Here is a 19195-nt window from a genome sequence, read left to right as displayed (position 1 = left end):
CCCCCTTGCACGCGCGGCCGTATCGTGAGCGCTTGTGCAAAGCGCTTGTGCAAGTACAAGCGCGGGTGGGAGACGTCGTGCTTCCCCCGCCCCCCGGCCTGTAGCACCCTGCAGCAGCTCGCCCAGCCTTCTCCAGCGTGTCGGCGTGCAAACGCCTCGCGCCACGGCCTCGCACCACTCGTGCAACGGCCGGTGTGCAGCAGGTTCACGCGTGTGGCCCTGGGGGGGGCTTCCGAGGTGGGCGCGCACACACGCACACCCCCCCACACCCCCGGTTGCAGCCAGCCTTGCACTGCCGGCGTGCCGTAGGGTGAGGTGGAAATGGTACAGCGTGAGATGAGCGAAGGCGATATTTTATTTTTTTTCCTGGAGGACTAACGGCATCGCCGGGAGTAAAGCAACCCTTGGCACGTAGGCGTTCCGCATCCCCAAAAAGCCCCGAATGCTCCCCAAACCACAAGCCGAGGCCACGGGGGGGGTGGCCGGCTCGGGTCTTGCGCTGCTGCCGCCGCTTTCCGTCGGAGTTTTGTTTCCCCTAGGAGTTGGGCTTGGTCGCGCTTTTGGGGTTTTCTGGGTGCCTCGGCTCGCGCAGAGCCCAGCGCCCTTTGAAGTGCCACATCAGGTCCCCTGCACGGGCTTGAGCTTCGGCGTGGGGAAGAAAAAAGCTCGTGGAAAGGCCTGGGAGAGCTTTCTGCCCTTCCCTGCAAAGGCTTTTTGGGAAGATGGGATCCGCGGCATCCGCCGTCCCTGGCCGCAGCTCCCACTCTTCCACAGAGCCGTTAATCCTGGCCTGTCCGCAGGAGGAACGAGCTCACCCCATGCCCCTGCACCCCCCAACGCTCCTCTTCCCCTGCATTCTACGTGATCTCTTTGTTCCACCAGGAAATCAGCCCAAACCAATTAAATCTGACACTTTCAAAAGAGATGGAGGCAAAGTCTTTGTGGCCCAGGGCTCCCGGAACCTCACCGACTTTATTTCATTCCTCCTTGAAGGATTATTTGGAATTCGACCTTGCTGGGAAGGTTGGTATTGTGTAGCATGTACTGAAATCAAGGTTAACCATTTGCGTGAAGCACCACGATAATGCGAAGCAATTTGGTGCTGCTTGAGCTTTGGGAAGCAAGTAAGAAAACCATCCTCCGAGGGTCCAAAAAAGCAGAAAAATTAAGTGTTTAGTTTTCCCATTCACCATGAAATGAATACACACAAGGCGAGAAAAACCTGCTCTGTTCTCATCCTCGCCTCCCGTCCAGGTACCTGGAGAGGGGCTGGCGCCGGCACGTGCTGTCCTCCTCCCTCCTGCCCTGTGTTTGTGCTGGGAAGCCTCCGTTCTCCGTGGGAACACGGCGCTGCTGGAAAAAATAACAATAATAAGAGCGTCATGCGCGTGACTCACTCCTGATTGATTTTGGGTACCTGGCAGCGTTTTCTGCACCTGGAGCAGCACTTGTATGGGGGCAGGGGGGGGAGGAGAGCCAGAGCCACCGTCCTGGCGTGTCCAAGCTGTCCCATGAGACCAGGCATCATCAACTGTCCTGAAACCTGTAGAGAGACTGTAAAAAGTCCTTCAATGACACACAATTTAATACAGCGATTGCTAAATCTCTCCTTCCTCCCCCCCCCCCCCATCTTGCCCCCTGGCAGAAGCCAGTGGATTATCACGGCTTTGCTTCCTCCAGAAGAGACTAAACCAAATATATATTGCTGACAGATGGTTTGACACTGTGTTCTCCAGCTTAAATGACATTTCGGAGCTAGTGAGCCATGTGCATGCATGTAATTCCAGCAGACAGCGCTCCCTGATGATCACCCATGTCTGCAAGACGTAAATCAAACACGGGCACGAGAACTTCCTTTCTGTAAGGCAGCCTTATTCAAGGAAATGCCTGAATTCAAACTCGGAGGGGAACACTTTCCAGTATTGCTCCACATAGTTTATCTAGGGTTTCTACTCCACAAACAACAGTCAACAGCAGCTAATCTCCTTCCAATGCTTTTGGCAGGGCAGACGAGGGTGGGGAAATTACAGTGTCGCTTACCTTAATGAGCCCTTTCCCCTACACTTGCTCCCTTGTAAGAAATAGTATGAATCAGTCTGAAATACCGTGCTCTTTCCAGGTAGGAGCAGGCTATATTTTAACTCTGAGGAGCCATGACATGAGGAATCCTTTCTGTTCCCTCTCTGTCCCCCATGTCTTGGCCACCCCCGGGGTGCGGGGAGCTGCTGTGGCCAGAGATGCCAAAGCAGAGATGCACGGACTGAGGATTTTCCCCGTATTCATGAAGGAGGGACAAAATTATTCATCGGGGAGTCTGGTCTGGTTTGTGGTTTTGTCGTGTCACACGTCCCACCGGCAGGAAAAGGAAAGAGCCTGTGTCTCTTGGATGGGTTCCTGCCATCCCTGCCTGGCAAGTAAGAATCATCCCTTGCGGGTCATCAACAGAGTGAACTCAACTCGATTTACAAAACCTTCCTTTGAAACAAGTTGGTCTTGTGCAACGATTCCCCTGCTGCCTCCCAGGGCACGACCGCTGGTCGGTGCATCCCGTCCCAGTGCCGGAGCTCCCCTGGGGTTAGCAGGTCCCTCGGGCGCTCCACGAGCCCCAAACTCCATCACGGCAGAGAAACAGCAAAGGACAAAGCTATCTGCGGTGTTAAAAGCACAGTTTGGCCGCAGCCCGCGCGGAGCACAGTCATTTATACGCCGACAAGTCGATGCGAAATACGCCGCCGCAATCTGCACGCACGTTGCATCACTGCGAGCAGCTACATAAAATGATGAATCAGACCCGCAGATCCAAGTCCTCACTGGTACGTAACCTTCTTTATGGGGCCTCTGTACCGTAGGACAGCTTTTAAACAGCACAAATGTAATACACCACCAGAAACAATGAGAAATGAGAAAAAAACCTGCAAAATGAAGTGAAATGCTGCTGGCTTTCATAAGTCCCTGCCCAAAGAAGGTGCCTGCAGCGCCCAGACCATCTGCCTGGCACTCTGAGCCGATTAGATGGACCCGGTTTTGCTTATCGTGGCCCTTCACCGGGCAGGACACCCCAGCTGCACCCACGCCGATAAGGCAGGAGTGTCCTGCTGGGAGGCGGACACCTTCTGGGTACCACCGAAATTGTGGCTTATCTATAAGATCCAGTGGGATATACGTATTTTTTCGCTTTCCAAATCTACAAGTTCTCTAACAGCTGAGCAACACCTTGTTTTAGGGTGGGTTTTATCCTTTTCGCAACCTGCTGCCACCATCACGGGGCTGCCGGCAGCGGTGCGAAGCCGTGGGTGCTGAACTGGGGGTGAGGAGGGGGAACGCTACTTCGCCTCCAGCAGCACGATGCCACGTAGCAGCAAATTACAGGACTTTTTTTTTTTCTTTTTATTTAGATGTTCAGCAGCAGGTAATTGTATTTTTAATCGTGGAAGGGAAAAGGCACCCGTTTATGGCATGGTGTAAAGCGTTCGCTTTAGAAGAGGGATCAGAGCAGACGTATGTTGTTAAGGGCATATGTTTGCAATCTTATTTGCAGTATAACCAGCCTGAACTTTATGTCCCCACAGCCTTTTTTTGTTGCTAGCTTGCGTGCCAGAAGCTGGAGGAAGGACGGTTTTCATGCGGGAATTGCCAGTGCTCAGTGAGCGGCAGATTCCCTGTCCCGCGTGGCGTGGATGCAGCCCCTTCCTGGCACGCTGGCACTTGGCCACCGCCAGCCCCGTCCCTCCTTAGAAATGTTCAAAGCCTTAAAAGAAATTTTTAACAGCGGGTCTGGCCCTCATTCCCCAGAACCGTCCTTAGGTCAATGGCCTCAGAATATGCCCTGGAAAAGGGTCTCTCTGACACCAGCCTGGGTTTTTCTGCTCATCCGGGTGCATTTTGCTGATGCTTCGGGGAAGAGGTGGCCGCAGGCAAATATTAAGCCGCTGGGAAACCTGATGCGTTCCAGTTATTTTTTAACTCTGTATTAGCAAATGCCATAAAAATAAGCAAACGGTATTGTTTCATCTTTGGGATGGGCTGACCCACTTTCTTGAACATCAGCGTAAGGCATCCCTGGGTCTTAAGCCCTTGCTGAGCGCACTGAGATGCCAGTAGGGAGATTAGTACTGGGAAATCGAGAGCATTAATCCCTGCTCTGGTACAAACTCGGAGCATCTCTTTTTGCCTTGATTCGCCAGAGCAGCACTCCAGATTACCGAGGTATTAATTTCATAGCCAGCATGTGGATAACAGGTTTGTATGTAACAGATCAACAGCAGTGTATTAGGCTGATGCCAGTGAGGGCCGTGAACATGAATACAAAGAAAATTAGAGAGAATTGAGCCCTAATGATGCTGCGGGGTTATTGCTATGCCAAAACAGCCAAAATCTGAAAACTCAGCACTGCAGCTCCACCAAAGCAATGCAGACAGATCCAGCACCCATTAACATTTATGCAACCTCAGAGGTAAAGGAGGTGTGGATGCAAGGAATTTGGCCTCTGGGTTTTATTTCAGCGCTCACATAATCTGACCTAATTTACCATTACTTAGCTCAATGGATTAATGGAGCAGGGAGAGGCAATACCCAATGTGTATAATTAAGCCTGCCTTTTGTATTACTTCCTGGACCGAATTTTTTCATCGACTTGCCTTTCTGGTTTGAAGCCCTGGGGAAACAATGGGAAAGGCGCAGCACATGCTGGTGGTGCTCTCGGGATTGACTGGTGGCACTGGGCAGAGGAGGCTGAAAGGATCCCACGGGGCTTGCTGGGTTTGGGTATGGCTCTCTTTTTTTTTTTTTTTGGCTTGCTTTCTAGCAGTCAGCAAAATTAGATCCAGAAAGGAGAGAGAAAACCCTGGCTTGTCGTTCAGGGGATGGGTTTAAAGCTGGGGGGGTGGGGTGATCCTGCTCTACCACTGACTCCTCACATGGCCTTGGTCAAATTATTTAATTCTGATGGCTTCACCACTTCTTCTGGGCAAGGTTTTGTGTGATTAAAAGATGGTGAGCAAAAAAGGGTGAGATGAGGGCTCTGCAAATGGGGCCGTGGCTGGCGGGCAGTCCTAGCCTGCTGCCGCAGCGCAAGCAAATAAAAAATCAGTTTTATTCGCCCCAGAGCGAGCCCAGCCAGCACGTCTGGGGAGGTCGGGCTGCGGGGACGCCTCTCCGGCTTTGAAATGGGAAGAGGGGCATTTTAACCAATAAACACAAAAATGCAAGCAGAAAAGGCCAGCTGGGAGCCACGGCTCAGCCCTGCCTCCTCCTCCGCATCCCCCTTTGCACCTCCACTGGCCAAAAAAACCGGAGCGCTCCACCTCCATCAGCAACAACAGCTCCAGCTGCTCCTGTATCTGCTCGTCCCGCTGCATGCCACGGGCTGATATTTGGGAGGGTGCGGCAGGGTGGGCGATGTGGTCCCCCAAGATAGGGGCCGGGCACCCCACACACACCTCGTTCAGGCTGTCAGGGTCGACCTGCGTGTGCCCTAGACGCGATTTCTCCTTTGGAAATTTGGAGATGGGTGATGCCCAAATGTCCCCCTCACGGCGAGCTCTGCAATGCTGCGCTGGGTCTCCATCGAGCTGCTTTCTCCAGGCACCAAATCAGAGCGTGGCCGGTGATTTTAGCAGCGTGGCTATATCCCAGATTTCCTCTGAATTGCACAGGGGGAACAAAGCAGGATTTGGTGCTTGGAGGAAACGTTCCACCCGTGCAAAACGCTGGGAGCTCCCCTCGGCAGAGCATGCAAGCCAGAATCCGGGCTCGCTTCACCAGCACGAGCAACGGCCGGTGGGGAAGGTTTTACACCCACTGGTGATACTGTTAATGGTGGAATTACATATATTCACAAACAACTAATATTTTCTCCGTCGCTGCAAAGAGCATGCATCTGGAAATAATTAGCATGCACAAAACCAACTTGCGCATTCCTCCTAGGCCTCCATTTTGTGCCGCCTGCAGACTCTGGCAACGACGGTTTTATCGGCAGCTCTCAATTTCTGCGTATTTTTCAATATTTCTAACACCCAGCCCGGCCCAGGCCAACCCTTGGCCAAAGCTTGCTGGTGACGCAGCTCAGCCCCCAGCAAACCGCCCCCCAGCGCAGCTTTTTTGTTTCTAAGGGTTGTTGCAATAACTGCTTTTTTTTTTTTTTTGTTTTTTTTTTTTTTTTCTCCACAAAGCCTTCGCCGCCACTGACATGCTCCTACTTGTGCCTTCGTCTCTGTGGATGACGGCAGCATTGGGAACCGGCTGCCCTGCAGCCATTCCCCCCAGAATCACGAGTTGCAGCAACTCCTTTTTGGGTCGAATTAAGCTTGGAAAGTGACCGAGAGGCTGCCCACAGCTGCTGGGTTTTTAGCTACGTGACCGGTGGGAGCCCGTGCAATGCCAGGATGGGTCCCACCAGCCCGTCGGCTGAATGTCCACCGTGCTGAGCGAGGACAGAGAAGCCCTGAAGGGCCACGGGCTCTTCACCCCACGGAACAACCCGCTGAGCACCTTCGCTGAGCCGAATTCCCTGGCAGAGGTTTGCTCCCTCCTCCAAGCCCTTGTGCTGACACCAGCCCCAGCAGCTGCCCCAAGGCTCCACGTTTCTCTTGCAAAGCAAGAGCATGTCTAAGAGCTCCTTCTCCCCGGAGGTCCTATCATTAGCTCAGCATAATTTGCCATCCCAAAGCACCTGCTTTCTTGCCCCAGGGCCGCATCCAGCCGTGTTGGGGATGGGTTGCACCCCCAGCACAACTCTCCCTGCAAGTTCAATACTGTCTGCTCTGCTTTGGTCCAAACTAACGAGGGATATATACGCGCGGACAAGATTTGCAATGCTTAAATCCTAAAGAAGCCCAATATCTTGGCCATGTCAGAGTGCTGTACACCTGGAGCAAAGCTGCAGTCCTCCCTCCAGCCCCCAGCAAAGCCCCCTTCCCTGCCTTGCCTGGGCAACCTGCCCTCGCTCCGCGGGGCACCGTGCATTGCTTTGGCTTAGTCATTGTATTTCTGCATTGCTTCTATGAGAAGTTCATTAAAGCACTTTAACTATTGTGAAAAAACACACTGGAGATGAGCAACTTTGTTCTCGGCACATGGCAAAGTAGCTGGTAAACCCTGGCGGGAAGCGTAGCCCTGACCCCGCCCTGGTTATCCAGTGGTAAAACCTGGTGTGCAAAACCCAACATGCAAAATCCAGTGGTAAAACCTGGTGTGCAAAACCCAACATGCAAAATCCGGTGTGCAAAACCTGGTGTGCAAAACCCAGCGTGCAAAACCCAGCACGCAAAATCCAGTGTGCAAATCCCGGCGTGCAAAACCCAGTCTGCAAAACTCAGCGTGCAAAACCTGGCATACAAGGTCTGGTGTGTAAAACCTGGCATACAAGGTCTGGTGTGTAAAACCTGGTGTGCAAAAGCCACTGTGCAAAATCCGGCACGTAAAACCCAGATGCGAAACCCAGCGTGTGGGCTCGGCCGGTGTCCCTGGGGACAGCTGGGTGCACTGGTGGCTCTGCACCAAGTGGGAAGTGAAAGCCAAAATGTTTTTGTGAAGCACCGACAGCAGCTCGAGAGGCAAAGATTAAAGTTCCGCACGTGAGAAGAGGAAGAGAAAACATGGCAGAAAATGAACTGGTGTGAAAACCCACAGCCTTCCACGTTCCCCTCCAGCCGGAGGAGTCCTGCAGAGGATCCTGCTCAGAGCAGCGTGGCTCCTTGGTCGCATCTGCTTTTCATAAGGGGACCAGACAGACAATCCTGGCTCTGCTGCTTCACCCCGGGGCCAGATCTGGTTTCTCTGTTCCCAATGTGAGCGTGGCTTTCAAAAGCCAGGAGTAGCTCTGGATGCTCCCTGTGAGATGCTTGGCAGAGGCTCGATGCTCCTTCGCTTCAGGGCTTCGCACCGTCCAAAGGCAAAGCCTTCACGGGGTGTTTCAAGCTGGGACATCCAAAATACAGCATTGCATCGGAGCGACTACAGAGGCGTGTGATGGACAGACAGAGGGACAAACAGCAGGGACCTGGCCCGGCGTGCATTAAGGACATGACAGCAGCCATCAGGCTGGGTGTTTGGTTTTGTCCCAATTCCCTCCCGCTGGGCTCCCAGGGATGAAGGTGCAGTCCGTAACGCAACAATTTGTGATGGCAGAAGGAACGAGAAGAAGTGGAGAAGCCCGAGCAGCCCGGTGGGTCCAGCTCCTTCCCTCCTGCAAGTGAGTAGGGACGTCAGGGGAGCAATTTTTGACCTTCCAAAATCACCCAGCGTATCGCTTACCCCTGGAAAAGCAGCTTTTTATGTGACACCCTCCAAACCTGTGCCTGGACACGCATTAATCGCCAAGCGTGTGGTTTTGCTCACGCGGCCACACTCGATTTCACCTCCGCAGCCGGGACGAGGCCGAAGCTCACCCCGGGAACCGCTTCCCGCGGGGAGAGGTGAGGCCCTAGCAAAGCTCCCCAGCCTTTCCGCGAGGTTATACCTGTTATTAATACATTATAGTTGCCAGGATAAACTTTTTCTTTCCAGTTCTCAGGAGGGGTGTTGGAGCTGCGTGGGCACAAGCTGTGCTGCCACTCAGTGGCAACGCGCAGGAGCGTTCCTTGCCTTGCCGGCAGATTTTCAGCCCCTTCCAGGCAAGGAGAGGCTTCGTGTTTGTTTTTTTAACCAGGTTCATTTATTACTTATAGCATAAATATTTATGTGTTTATTGCAGGCGCTACAATACCATGGTGTATTTATAATATAGAAACAAATATTTAAATTTTTTTGCATTTATAGTTATAAATTTCTATTTATATGTTTATATATTTATATTTGCCACTTTATACCAGCAATGTAATGTATACCTTGCACAGCCCTGCAGCGGTTCCCCCAATTATTGCCGCGCTATAAAATAACACAAACCCACCGCCCCCTCCCTGGCCACGCCCACGCCGCCGAGACCACGCCCTCCTCACGCTTAGCCACGCCCCTCATCTGCAACCACGCCTCCTCTCCCCTCGTGGCCACGCCTCCCCCCTCATGCGCGGTCACGCCTCCGGGGGAATCCCTTCCCAGCCCACCCCCGCAAGCCCCAGCGCCACGTCTGTGCGTGCGTGCGTGCGTCACGTCCGGCGGCGAGACCCGGAAGTGGCGAGGTGGCCGGTTGCTATGCGGCGGGCCGGCGGCGGGCCGGGAGGTGAGCGCGGCCTTGGCTCTCCGGCTGGGGAGGGGGAACGGGCGGCGGGGAGGGTCCCTTCGGGGCGGGTCTGGGTCGGGGGGAGCGCCTCTCGGCCCTCGGGACAGGCTCCGGCCGCCGGTGGTGCCGCCGCGCTTCTGGGGAGCGGGGTGGGGGGGGGTGAGACCGGGCCGGGCCTTGCGGCCTGCCCACCGCTGTCGCCGTGAGGAAGGGGCAGGCGTCCTCCACAGCCCGCCGTGCTGACCTGCGAGCTGCCGGGGCCCTGTCCCCCTGCCCGTTCCCCTCCCTGCCGCCGCCCGGTGTGGGTTTGTGGGTGCCCCACGGGGCGGGAGTGGGCGGCTGCGGCTTGGCACCCGCGCAGGGACTTCGTGGCACCTCGGGCAGGTGCTTTTGTAAGGGCGGGGCGTGTGTGGAAGGGTTGTGAGACCAGCTGGTGGTGGTGGGAAAAGAGTGACGGTCCTGACCTGTGCTGAAGTGTTGGCATCTGCGTGGTGGCTGGGTTTTGGTGGTGTTTTTTTTTTTTTAATGTTGCTGATGTTATGTCTGGAGTCTTTACGTTTTGGGGACTGGCCTTGCAGGTGGTAGCAGACCTGAAGATACTCTGTTTATAAAGACCTTGTGTAGCAGGTGTGCTGCTGTGTGTGCCTAAATTCCTCTCCTCTCCCTGAGTGGAGCAGTGAATAGCTGTGCTCCAAGTAGGGTCAGCTAGAGCGGGTTGCCCAGGGCTGTGTCTAGTCAGGCTTTGAATGTCTCTGAGGAGGGAGACTGCACAGCCTCTCTGAGCAACCTGCTCCAGTGTCCCACCACCCTCACAGTTTGGGGGCTTTTTTATATTCAGACAGAATTTCCTGTATTTCGGTTTGTGCCTTTTGCCTCTTGTCCTGTCACTGGGCGCCACTGAGAAAAGAGTCTGCTTCCTTCTTCTTTACATTCTCCAGTCAGATATTTATATGCATTCATGAGAGCTGTCTCCTCTCCACGTAAAACAGGCCCAGCTTTCTTGGCCTCTCATCATGGGAGAGATGCTTCAGTATCTTCAACATCTTTGTGGCCCTACAGTGAACTTGCTGTATGTATTTCTTGTTCTGGGGAGCCCCAAACTGGACCTAGCAGTCCAAATGTGGCCTCACCAGTGCTGAGTAGAAGGGAAGGATCACCTCCCTTGACCTGCTGGCAGTGCTCTTCATAATGCTGTCTAGAAGATCATTTTTGTTTTCTTTTTAATTCAGGAACAGAAGAGCAATGGCTTTGAGAATGGTTGATGTGCCTTGTCAGTCTGAGGTGACTGGCTGATGTTTGAACACCAGCTGGTCTTTCTCTCTGCTGGCCATCTCCCAAAATGGGGAGGTAAGAATCCCAAAGGAACTGTCAAATTAAATTGTGATGTCTTTTGAGTGAAGGACAGGGAACCTAATAATGAATTCATGGCTAATGATGAATTCAAAGGTGGGAATAGTGTCTTGACTACACTCAAGCCAGAGCATGACCAAAGCAAAGCTAGAGCAGAGCAAAGTAAGCATTTTGTCCTTAGCTGCTTTCAGAATGCATTGTGCTTCTTTTTGGTAGTAAAGTCCATTTTTAAAGCGGATTATCCTCTTTGAATTTTAGGATCAGCATCTCATGTTTGCTTCCTGCTTCTTGGCACTTCAGTATCTCTCCGGTGGGATGTCCGCGTATTCTCAACACCACTTTGCGACAGATTGTTGTGATAGGAATACTTGCTGCTGCTGTCTCTTTGCTTTACTACTCTCTGGTAGTCATCCGCAATAAGTATGGACGTGCATACAGGGACAAAAGATTCCACAGGTGAGAGTTGAAAAGATTCTTGTGGAGAGGAATGAAATGTAGTTTTGGTGTGAAAGGGAAAGCACTGACAGGAAGCATCTATAAAATAAATTAATTGGGAGGGGGGAGAAGTACGAGTAAAACTTCCTGCCTTTTTTTTTTTTTAATGAAGCTTTCCTTATCTTGGTTGCTTATAATTAATCTTTCTAATGTCATATTTAATGTGTCTGTAGCAGCGCAGTAAAACTACAGGCACAAGAATGTTGTGTAATAAATTATTCTGGAAATTACTTTTGGTATTTATTCTGGGAATTCGATTCTTATAGGTGGCATGGCACTTTTTTCTTCAGCAACAGTACAGTAGTGAAAACTATGTGATTCCTGTGATGGAAACTGTTGTCCCGTTTTGAGTCTGACATTGAGAAAGACTTCCATATAGAACTTAATTGCCATGTAGTAATGCCTATTTTTCATCTAGATATCTTGCCCGAGTAACTGACACTGAAGCTACAGATACAAACAACCCCAATCTGAACTATGGAATCGTTGTGGACTGTGGCAGCAGTGGCTCTAGGATTTTTGTGTATTGTTGGCCAAGGCACAACGGTAATCCACATGATCTGTTGGACATCAAACAGATGAGGGACAAAAACAGAAAACCAGTGGTTATGAAAATTAAGCCAGGTACTGGAAAGAAATTAATTTTAGATGCAATTTTCTAGATAGCTGCCTATCCTAACTTTGCTTCTTCAAACCCTATATTTAAAATGTCTGGGTGAAGGACACTTGCAAGTTGTCAGCATGGCACTCCTCCGGATTTCTTTGGGTTTGCTTTGCAGAGAGCTTTGTTCAGCTTTAAAGCTTGAAACGTGACACTGATGGGCAGGAGGGAGAGGTTTCTCCGTGAACTAAGACAGTTGCTGGTTCAGTCGTCAGTTAACTTGGTTCTGTTTATTCAATGAATAAATAATTGGCTTTCTGTAAAGCTATTTGAACCAATTATAGAAAGGTAATATATCTAATACAGGTTTTTGTTTATTGTTTAGAGGATGATTAAGTGTTAGCTTCATTCTTATTTTCTTATTTCTGTAGCTGATTTCCTGGGTTTGGCTTTGGGTTGTTGGTTTCTTCTCTGTGTGTTGGTTGTCAAGATTTCCCAGAAAATGCCTAAAGCTTGAGTTGCTTCACTCTCATATTTATCTATTTCACTAGGCATTTCAGAGTTTGCCAGCTCTCCTGAAAAGGTCAGTGATTATATCTCTCCACTTCTGAGCTTTGCGGCTGAACATGTGCCACGTGCAAAACACAAAGAGACTCCTCTCTATATTCTGTGTACTGCAGGAATGAGGATTCTGCCAGAAAGGTTATTGGCTGTCTTATTTTTAGCATTTAGAATAGCAGTCCTGGTGTGACTATTTTTAACTGTTCAAAATGTAATTTTGCAGCCAGCAGAAGGCAATACTTGAAGATCTGCTCACTGATATTCCTGTGCATTTTGATTTTCTGTTTTCGGACTCACATGCAGAGGTTATTTCGGGGAAACAGGAAGGTAGGTTAACTTTGGAAAAATTATCTTTGAAGTCTTTATTACTTTCACAGTACAACTTGGATAATTTTTTTGTTGTTGTTGCTTTTTAAAATTCTGGTTTGGTTGAGAGACCTTATTCCTCAGCGACATATGGGATGTGGAGATGATCATCTGCTGTGATCTTCTAACTTGTCTAAATGTTTTCTAATTGGCAGCGAAATAACTTATCTGTGTTCAGCAGGAATTTTAGTCCATTTTCTCTGGCTTTGGGGAGGGAGGGTTAAGGATAAGGTACAACTTTATTGATGGAAGAAACTTTGCAGGGAAAAATGGTTTCTAAAGGAGTGATGTTTTGATGTGATCAGTTCACTAGAGACTTAAAATCACTTTAAAAGCTAACGTGCTTACTTTTTCTGAAACTTACACATTGGACAGTCTTTAACACTTTGAACTAGGATTTTTAGCCTTGACTTGGGAGAGAAGGACTAGAATAACTTGTCAGGAATATTTAACTTCAAAGTACTTTATATATTAAAATATGAGCAGTGATATATCTTAACTCATATGCAAAAAATCCCTCTTTGTTTTTAAGATGATATGTACCAGATATTCCTGAAATGTCCAAATATGTTTTCTTATGCATGTAGGAGTATATGCATGGATTGGCATCAACTTTGTTCTTGGAAGATTTGAACACACAGATGATGGTAGGTATCTTAATTGTGAATTGGATTTTAGGAAGTACATTCCGTCGAGTATGTACCTGTGCTTTCACTGTTGATGGTATGTTTTTAGACAGAGATGTTAGTGAATAGTGTGTGTGCAGATGCTGATGTTGGCTTAATTCGTATGTGAAATTTCAATGATCTGCATTGCTACAGAAAAGAAGTTAACTACAAGTAGTGTACTGCTGCTTTAGACCCACCCTAGTTGTATTTCTTAATGCCTACTCATTGTTTTATCCAGAGGATGAAGCGATTGTGGAGGTGCATGTCCCAGGCAGTGAAAACAAAGAGGCCATCTTTCGTAAGAGGACAGTGGGTATTCTTGACATGGGCGGAGTGTCGACTCAGATAGCATACGAAGTCCCTAAAACTGTAAGCTTTGCCTCTTCACAGCAGGTTATTATCTGTGCAACTTTCTTCTTTTCCTTTTGATTTATTTTAATGCATATTCGTTGTTTTGTTTTCTTTGTTTTGAGTCCTATTCTTCATTACATCACATTCCAAAACCAAGGCAAGAGAAGATGGCAAATACCAGTTCTTCATCAGCTAAGCAATTCATTTGTATTTTGTTCTTTCAGAAAGCTTATTTCAGTTAGTATAATTTGCCTCTAATTTTTAAGTGGACGTGCATTCTTTGTGTGCGTGCATGTATGTATGTACAATTTTTAAATTTGTGTTACACTTAAGAGACTGTATTCTGGAGTTTAGAAACCAAAAGTTGTGTGGCTCTTCTTTTATATAAGAACTTATATAAGATGGGACTTTTCCTTCAAGTTGGGTTGGTAGAAACTGAATTAATAGGACACGGGGTAACAGTACAGTTTGTTTAAGTATCACCCAAGTCCTCAGCACAGTTTGTCTGTTGTAGGAAGCAAATTTCTTTGTTACAAGTCTTAAATGGAACTTAAATTGCTCTAACTTCAATCTACTGAGTTCTGGAGTAATTCCTGAATTTTTGAAGTTGGATAATTTCTCTAAATTAATTGGAGGTTATCTAAAGTAAGAATACCATAAAAGCCCTATGTTTTGACTCTCAATGCACTGTTATAATGATGTACATATTTATTTTTTTTTAATCTTCCTGTGAAATGATGCATTTTCATTATTGCACGTTTTAATAGCTACACTGCCTTTCAGACAGATGGCATAACAAATAGTTTGGGCTGTTAAACAAAAATATGGGCATTTAGATTCAGAGCAGATTGTCCCAGTGAAGTATGAACTGGAAATAGGAAGAGCTGCAGACAATTGATGATGACTGTTGTATGGCTCTGTCTGAACACAAGCCAATATAAAATAGGTATTCTGGTCATGGAACCTGTCCAGGTTCCCAGACAGAGAATGACAAGAGAGTCAAACAACTGACTGTGACACTTACAGTGCTAGTGCTGTTTTTCATTTACAATGTCAGTTGGAAGCCGTGCAAAGTTATGCTACGTTTCTGAGCGCGTTGTACATGAAGGGTGTCTGTTACTTATCTCTTAAATATCTGAAAAGCTACTGCAAGTGACTGATGTATGGTATGGGAGGAGAGCTGAGTGACTGACAGGTCTGCTGAAAAACTTGAGAACTCCAGATTGGAAAATGAAGAACAGCTCTGCTGGGCAGACCATAAATCTACTTAACCTAGTAATCAGTAGTATGGGGACTCGGTCAGAAATGGTAGCATTAGGGTTAGTAGCTGCAGTGCATACTTTTTCATAGGAAAAGATACTTTAGTGTCCTTAGTGGCAGTTCCTGGCCTTTACAGTTCATTGGGTGTCAGTAGCAATAATGCAGTTCTCTGCAAGCAATATGCTTTGCTCTCCCTATGAAGTAGAAGGTAATGCGGACCTGTGAAAAGCAAAATAGATGAGCAAGGAGTGAAGTTTTAAAGGTGTCAAGGGCATCCAGTTGTCCAAAGAACATGTCTTTAGGTTCTGGTTCATATTGTTTATACCTAATCTTGGTGCTTGTGTTCCTGCAGGAGGAAGTAGCCAAGAACTTACTTGCAGAATTCAACTTGGGTTGTGATGCTCATCAAACTGAGCATGTGTATAGGGTCTACGTTGCAACATTCCTTGGCTTTGGAGGAAATGCAGCACGCCAGAGATATGAAGACAGTCTATTTACCAGTACAGTGCTTAAAAACAGGTAGCTGCCTGCAGTCACTTGGGGATATGGGTTCTGTGCCTCACTAGGCTCAGTAACCCCCTAACTTGAAAATATTTAGTAAAATGTCCTGGCAAAAAACTTAATTTCTACAGCGTGCTGCATGCAATGCTGAAGTTTCTTTAAATGAGGATGCTCTGTTTTGATGCTGTTGTATCTCGGAGCTTGATGTTTCTGATATGCAGTTGTTACTGTGCTTGCTCTTTTATACAGACTGCTGAGCAAACAGACTGGTATGACTTCTGATTCACCCTACCTAGATCCTTGCCTGCCCCTGGATGCTCAGGATGAGATCCAGCAGAACGGACAGATAATGTATTTGCGGGGAACAGGAGATTTTAATCTGTGTCGTGAAATTATTCAACCATTCATGAATAAGACTAATGAAACGCAGACATCACTTAATGGTGTCTATCAGCCTGCTGTGCACTTTCAGAACAGTGAATTCTATGGTTTCTCAGAGTTCTACTACTGCACCGAGGATGTGTTACGCATGGGAGGAGATTACAATGCTGCTAAATTTACTAAAGCTGCAAAGGTAAAGTGTTCTTGATATAAACTTTTTCTAATTCAAAACAACTACTCTCTAGAAGCATTTTGTTCTGAAGGTGTTGCAACAAAACTCTTCCTTTAAAGATCCAAAATCCTTCTACCCTGCAATGAACTATCACAGGGCATCTCTTTTCCTCACTGGGTTTTTCTTTTAGAATACTTGTTTTAAGGCACAGTAGTAAAATTGACTGTAGAGGGAACGGGACTCACAGTAGTCAAGTTCTGGCAGAACTATTGATAACGGGGAAATCCATGCTGCTTCCACCCCTTGCTGCTTTTTAGGAATGTCTTAGTTGTTGTTAGAAAAAGAATTCCTTTTCGTCTTGCTTTATGCATTTTATACCAGTTTCCCACGTGTTACTCCTAACAAGGATCAATCTGTTGGGGGCAGTTCAAAGTAAGGCTACAACATAAATTAGAGGAATAGGACTTGCTTTGTCAATGCCCTAAAAATAGGTTGTCTATTTTTCGTCTCCAAGTACGTAACTGAAGAGTTTAAGTGCTGCTGAATATTAACTTAACCACAAATGCCATGTATGGATCAAAATGTTACACTAAATGAAATTTGTGATCTGACTTATTAACAGTGCAAGGGAAGCCATTATTTTTGAGTTTTCTAGCTTTCCGTATTTACAGAGCATCTTATCTCGTGGTATTTTTTTCTTCTCAAGGCAGAAGCAAAGCTGAAGTCTGTCATGGTTTAACCCCAGCCAGCAACTCAGCACCACGCAGCTGCTTGCTCACTTCCCCCCCACCCGGTGGGATGGGGGAGAGAATCGGGGAAAAAAAAGTAAAACTTGTGTGTTGAGATAAGAACAGTTTAATAGAAGAGAAAGGAAGAAAATAATAACAATAATAAAATGACAACAACAACAATAATAATAATAAAAGAATTGGAATATACAAAACAAGTGATGCACAATGCTCATCACTCGCCGACTGATACCCAGTTAGTTCCCAAGCAGCAATCTGCCCTCCTGGGCCAACTCCCCCCAGTTTATATACTGGGCATGATGTCACACAGTATGGCATACCCCTTTGGCCAGTTGGGGTCAGCTGTCCTGGCTGTGCCCCCTCCCGACTTCTTGGGCCCCTCCAGCCTTCTTGCAGGCTGGGCATGAGAAGCTGAGAAATCCTTGACTTAGTATAAACACTACTTAGCAACAACTGAAAACATCAGTGTGTGATCAACATTCTTCTCCTGCTAAATCCAAAACATAACACTATACCAGCTACTAGGAAGAAAATTAACTCTATCCCAGCCGAAACCAGGACAAAGTCTTTCTTTTTTTTTTTTCTTTTCTTTTTTTCCCAAGGATTATTGTGCCACGAAGTGGTCTGTCCTACGGGAACGTTTTGACCGTGGTCTTTATGCATCACATGCTGATCTCCACAGATTGAAGTAAGTATTTGTGTTTGTACAGCAAATTCGTTCATGCAGAGTTGCCAGGGAGAGGTCATGTCCAAATGATCTGTTTAATGAAATCATTGAAAGTGTGAATATAACCTTAAATATTGCATCAGCCATAAAAAAGTACTGATAGTTATGTGTCTAATTGTGCTCCCTTGTCCTCTGGGACTCTGTAACTGCTGGCCTGACCTTATGCCACTCTTTCTGTAGGTACCAGTGTTTTAAGTCTGCCTGGATGTTTGAAGTATTTCACAGTGGCTTCTCTTTCCCTGTGAGTTACAGCAATTTGAAAACAGCTCTGCAGGTTTATGATAAAGAGGTGCAATGGACCTTGGGAGCCATTCTTTACCGAACACGGTTTTTACCTTTAAGGTACCAGTTTTTTTCTCAAATGTCTGGAAAGAGCATTTAGGTGGAAGGTATGGAAGTTTTGTGAGGGAAGAAGTATGGTGATAGCAAAATAGCTGACAGATAGGGGGAGACAAGATGTTGTTTCTAGCGCATTATATATAACCTCAGTACGTATTTCAGGTAGCTCAAGTAATGCTTTATAAAGACTTCTACTAAAATGGGTTCTGTTTCCTGTGGTAAGATAGTTTGGAGGCAGAGTTAGATTTGCAACTTATGTCTGTTATCCCTTTGATTCTTTTCAGAGACATCCAGCAAGAAAACTTCCGAGCAAGTCACTCCCACTGGAGGAGCTTCTCATTTGTTTACAATCACTATTTGTTTTTTGTCTGTTTTCTGATTGTGCTGCTCTCCATCCTGCTTTACCTGCTAAGGCTCAGACGGATCCACAGGCGAATGTTGCGTAACAGCTCGTCTACTTCCCTATGGATTGAGGAAGGCCTCCCACCACAGAAGATCGCAGGACCCTTATGAGATGCTGTGATGGAGAGCTTTTATTGGACTTGCTACACAAAAAGCCATTTTTGCCTCAGGGTTCCTCCTTTTTGTCCCTTTAAACCATTGAAGAAGCAGATTTCCCAGAGTGTGTAATACAGCTAGGCTTTGGAAATGTGGGAAAATGGGGTCAACTTGGCTTAGTCTCATTAGACAATATCTGCCAAAAATTACTTTTTTTTTTTTAATATTGCACTTTTGTGTGTAATGGGACGAGCAAAGGCTCACTGTCAGTAAATGAGTAGCAGCAGCTTAAGCTATGTACAGTAAGAGAATGAGTGTGAATTCTCATCCTTTGGGTGAGATTGTGAAATACGGCTAGCTAGGATGAATGAGGACTGTTTTTATGTTCTTTTCCAGATTCCAGGACTGATATCACTTGACTTCTTAATTCTGAGTCTCCTCAGTCAAAGAAAAAGAAGTGCAGGGTTTTCCAAAGCAGTAAGAATAAAACCTTTTAGGACAGCTTATCTGATTTTATATTCTGGAATAAGTACTGTGATGGAGAAGATAAATCTATTGCACCCAATGCTGTGCTTCCACAAAACTGCTTAAATCAGTTTTGTTTACTTGTGACAGTTTCCCCTTTTGTCTTGGAAGCTATATCCTCATAGTGGCAAAAGTCACTACCTTTTAGTCCTTTATTTCTGTTTCATAATCATTCAGAGATCTCCCTGAAACTCCAGTAAGGTGAAGAGAACTGGAATATGCCTAGGCTTTTGTTTCTGCTAGAGTAGACATGCACAGTGTCTTTTATTTTTTTTGAGTACTGATTTGTTAATTTATATTTTATTTAAAACTGTTAATTTTACTTGAAAGTAAATTTGTCCATGATTAAAAGTGGGATTTATATGAACTTTTGGTGTATGGATATTTATTGCACAGTATCACTTCTGTTCTCACGGTTTGTGTCCAACTGGCAAAACTTTCTTCTCTTCTATTAGGTGTGAATGTGCTGGAAAACTAGATGCTGTTTTCGGTAT

The 19195-nt window shown here is 47.0% G+C and overlaps 1 protein-coding gene across 4 annotated transcripts; it reads left to right on the top strand.

The window, feature by feature from the left end:
- Positions 1–7177: 7177 nt before the first annotated feature.
- On the top strand, positions 7178–18392 carry ENTPD4 (ectonucleoside triphosphate diphosphohydrolase 4). Of its 4 annotated transcripts, none has more exons than XM_010562813.1 (13): positions 7178–8164; positions 10387–10504; positions 10766–10963; positions 11421–11626; positions 12155–12305; positions 12388–12491; positions 13118–13177; positions 13437–13591; positions 15162–15328; positions 15560–15884; positions 17215–17300; positions 17520–17681; positions 17963–18392. In XM_010562813.1, exons 2-13 carry the CDS (start codon positions 10497–10499, stop codon positions 18189–18191), a joined length of 1851 nt encoding a protein of 616 aa, XP_010561115.1. In that variant the 5' UTR covers positions 7178–8164; positions 10387–10496; the 3' UTR covers positions 18192–18392. The 4 variants fall into 4 exon arrangements, with proteins under 4 accessions (XP_010561115.1, XP_010561114.1, XP_010561116.1 ...); XM_010562812.1 differs by having other exon boundaries at positions 7178–8191; XM_010562814.1 differs by lacking the exon at positions 7178–8164 and adding an exon at positions 9097–9157 and having other exon boundaries at positions 13437–13567.
- Positions 18393–19195: the final 803 nt, after the last annotated feature.

Source organism: Haliaeetus leucocephalus, unplaced genomic scaffold (genome assembly GCF_000737465.1).
Source record: "Haliaeetus leucocephalus isolate CR32 unplaced genomic scaffold, Haliaeetus_leucocephalus-4.0 Scaffold162, whole genome shotgun sequence".
NCBI lineage: Eukaryota > Metazoa > Chordata > Aves > Accipitriformes > Accipitridae > Haliaeetus > Haliaeetus leucocephalus.
This window is presented reverse-complemented; position numbering and strand designations above follow the sequence as displayed.

What these genes read in the sequence shown, in the direction of transcription:
- ENTPD4 (XM_010562813.1), top strand. An exon ending in ATGAGGATTCTGCCAGAAAG is followed by an intron (nt 12,306 to 12,387) that starts GTTATTGGCTGT and finishes GTAATTTTGCAG; the next exon opens with CCAGCAGAAGGCAATACTTG. An exon ending in TATTTCGGGGAAACAGGAAG is followed by an intron (nt 12,492 to 13,117) that starts GTAGGTTAACTT and finishes TTATGCATGTAG; the next exon opens with GAGTATATGCATGGATTGGC.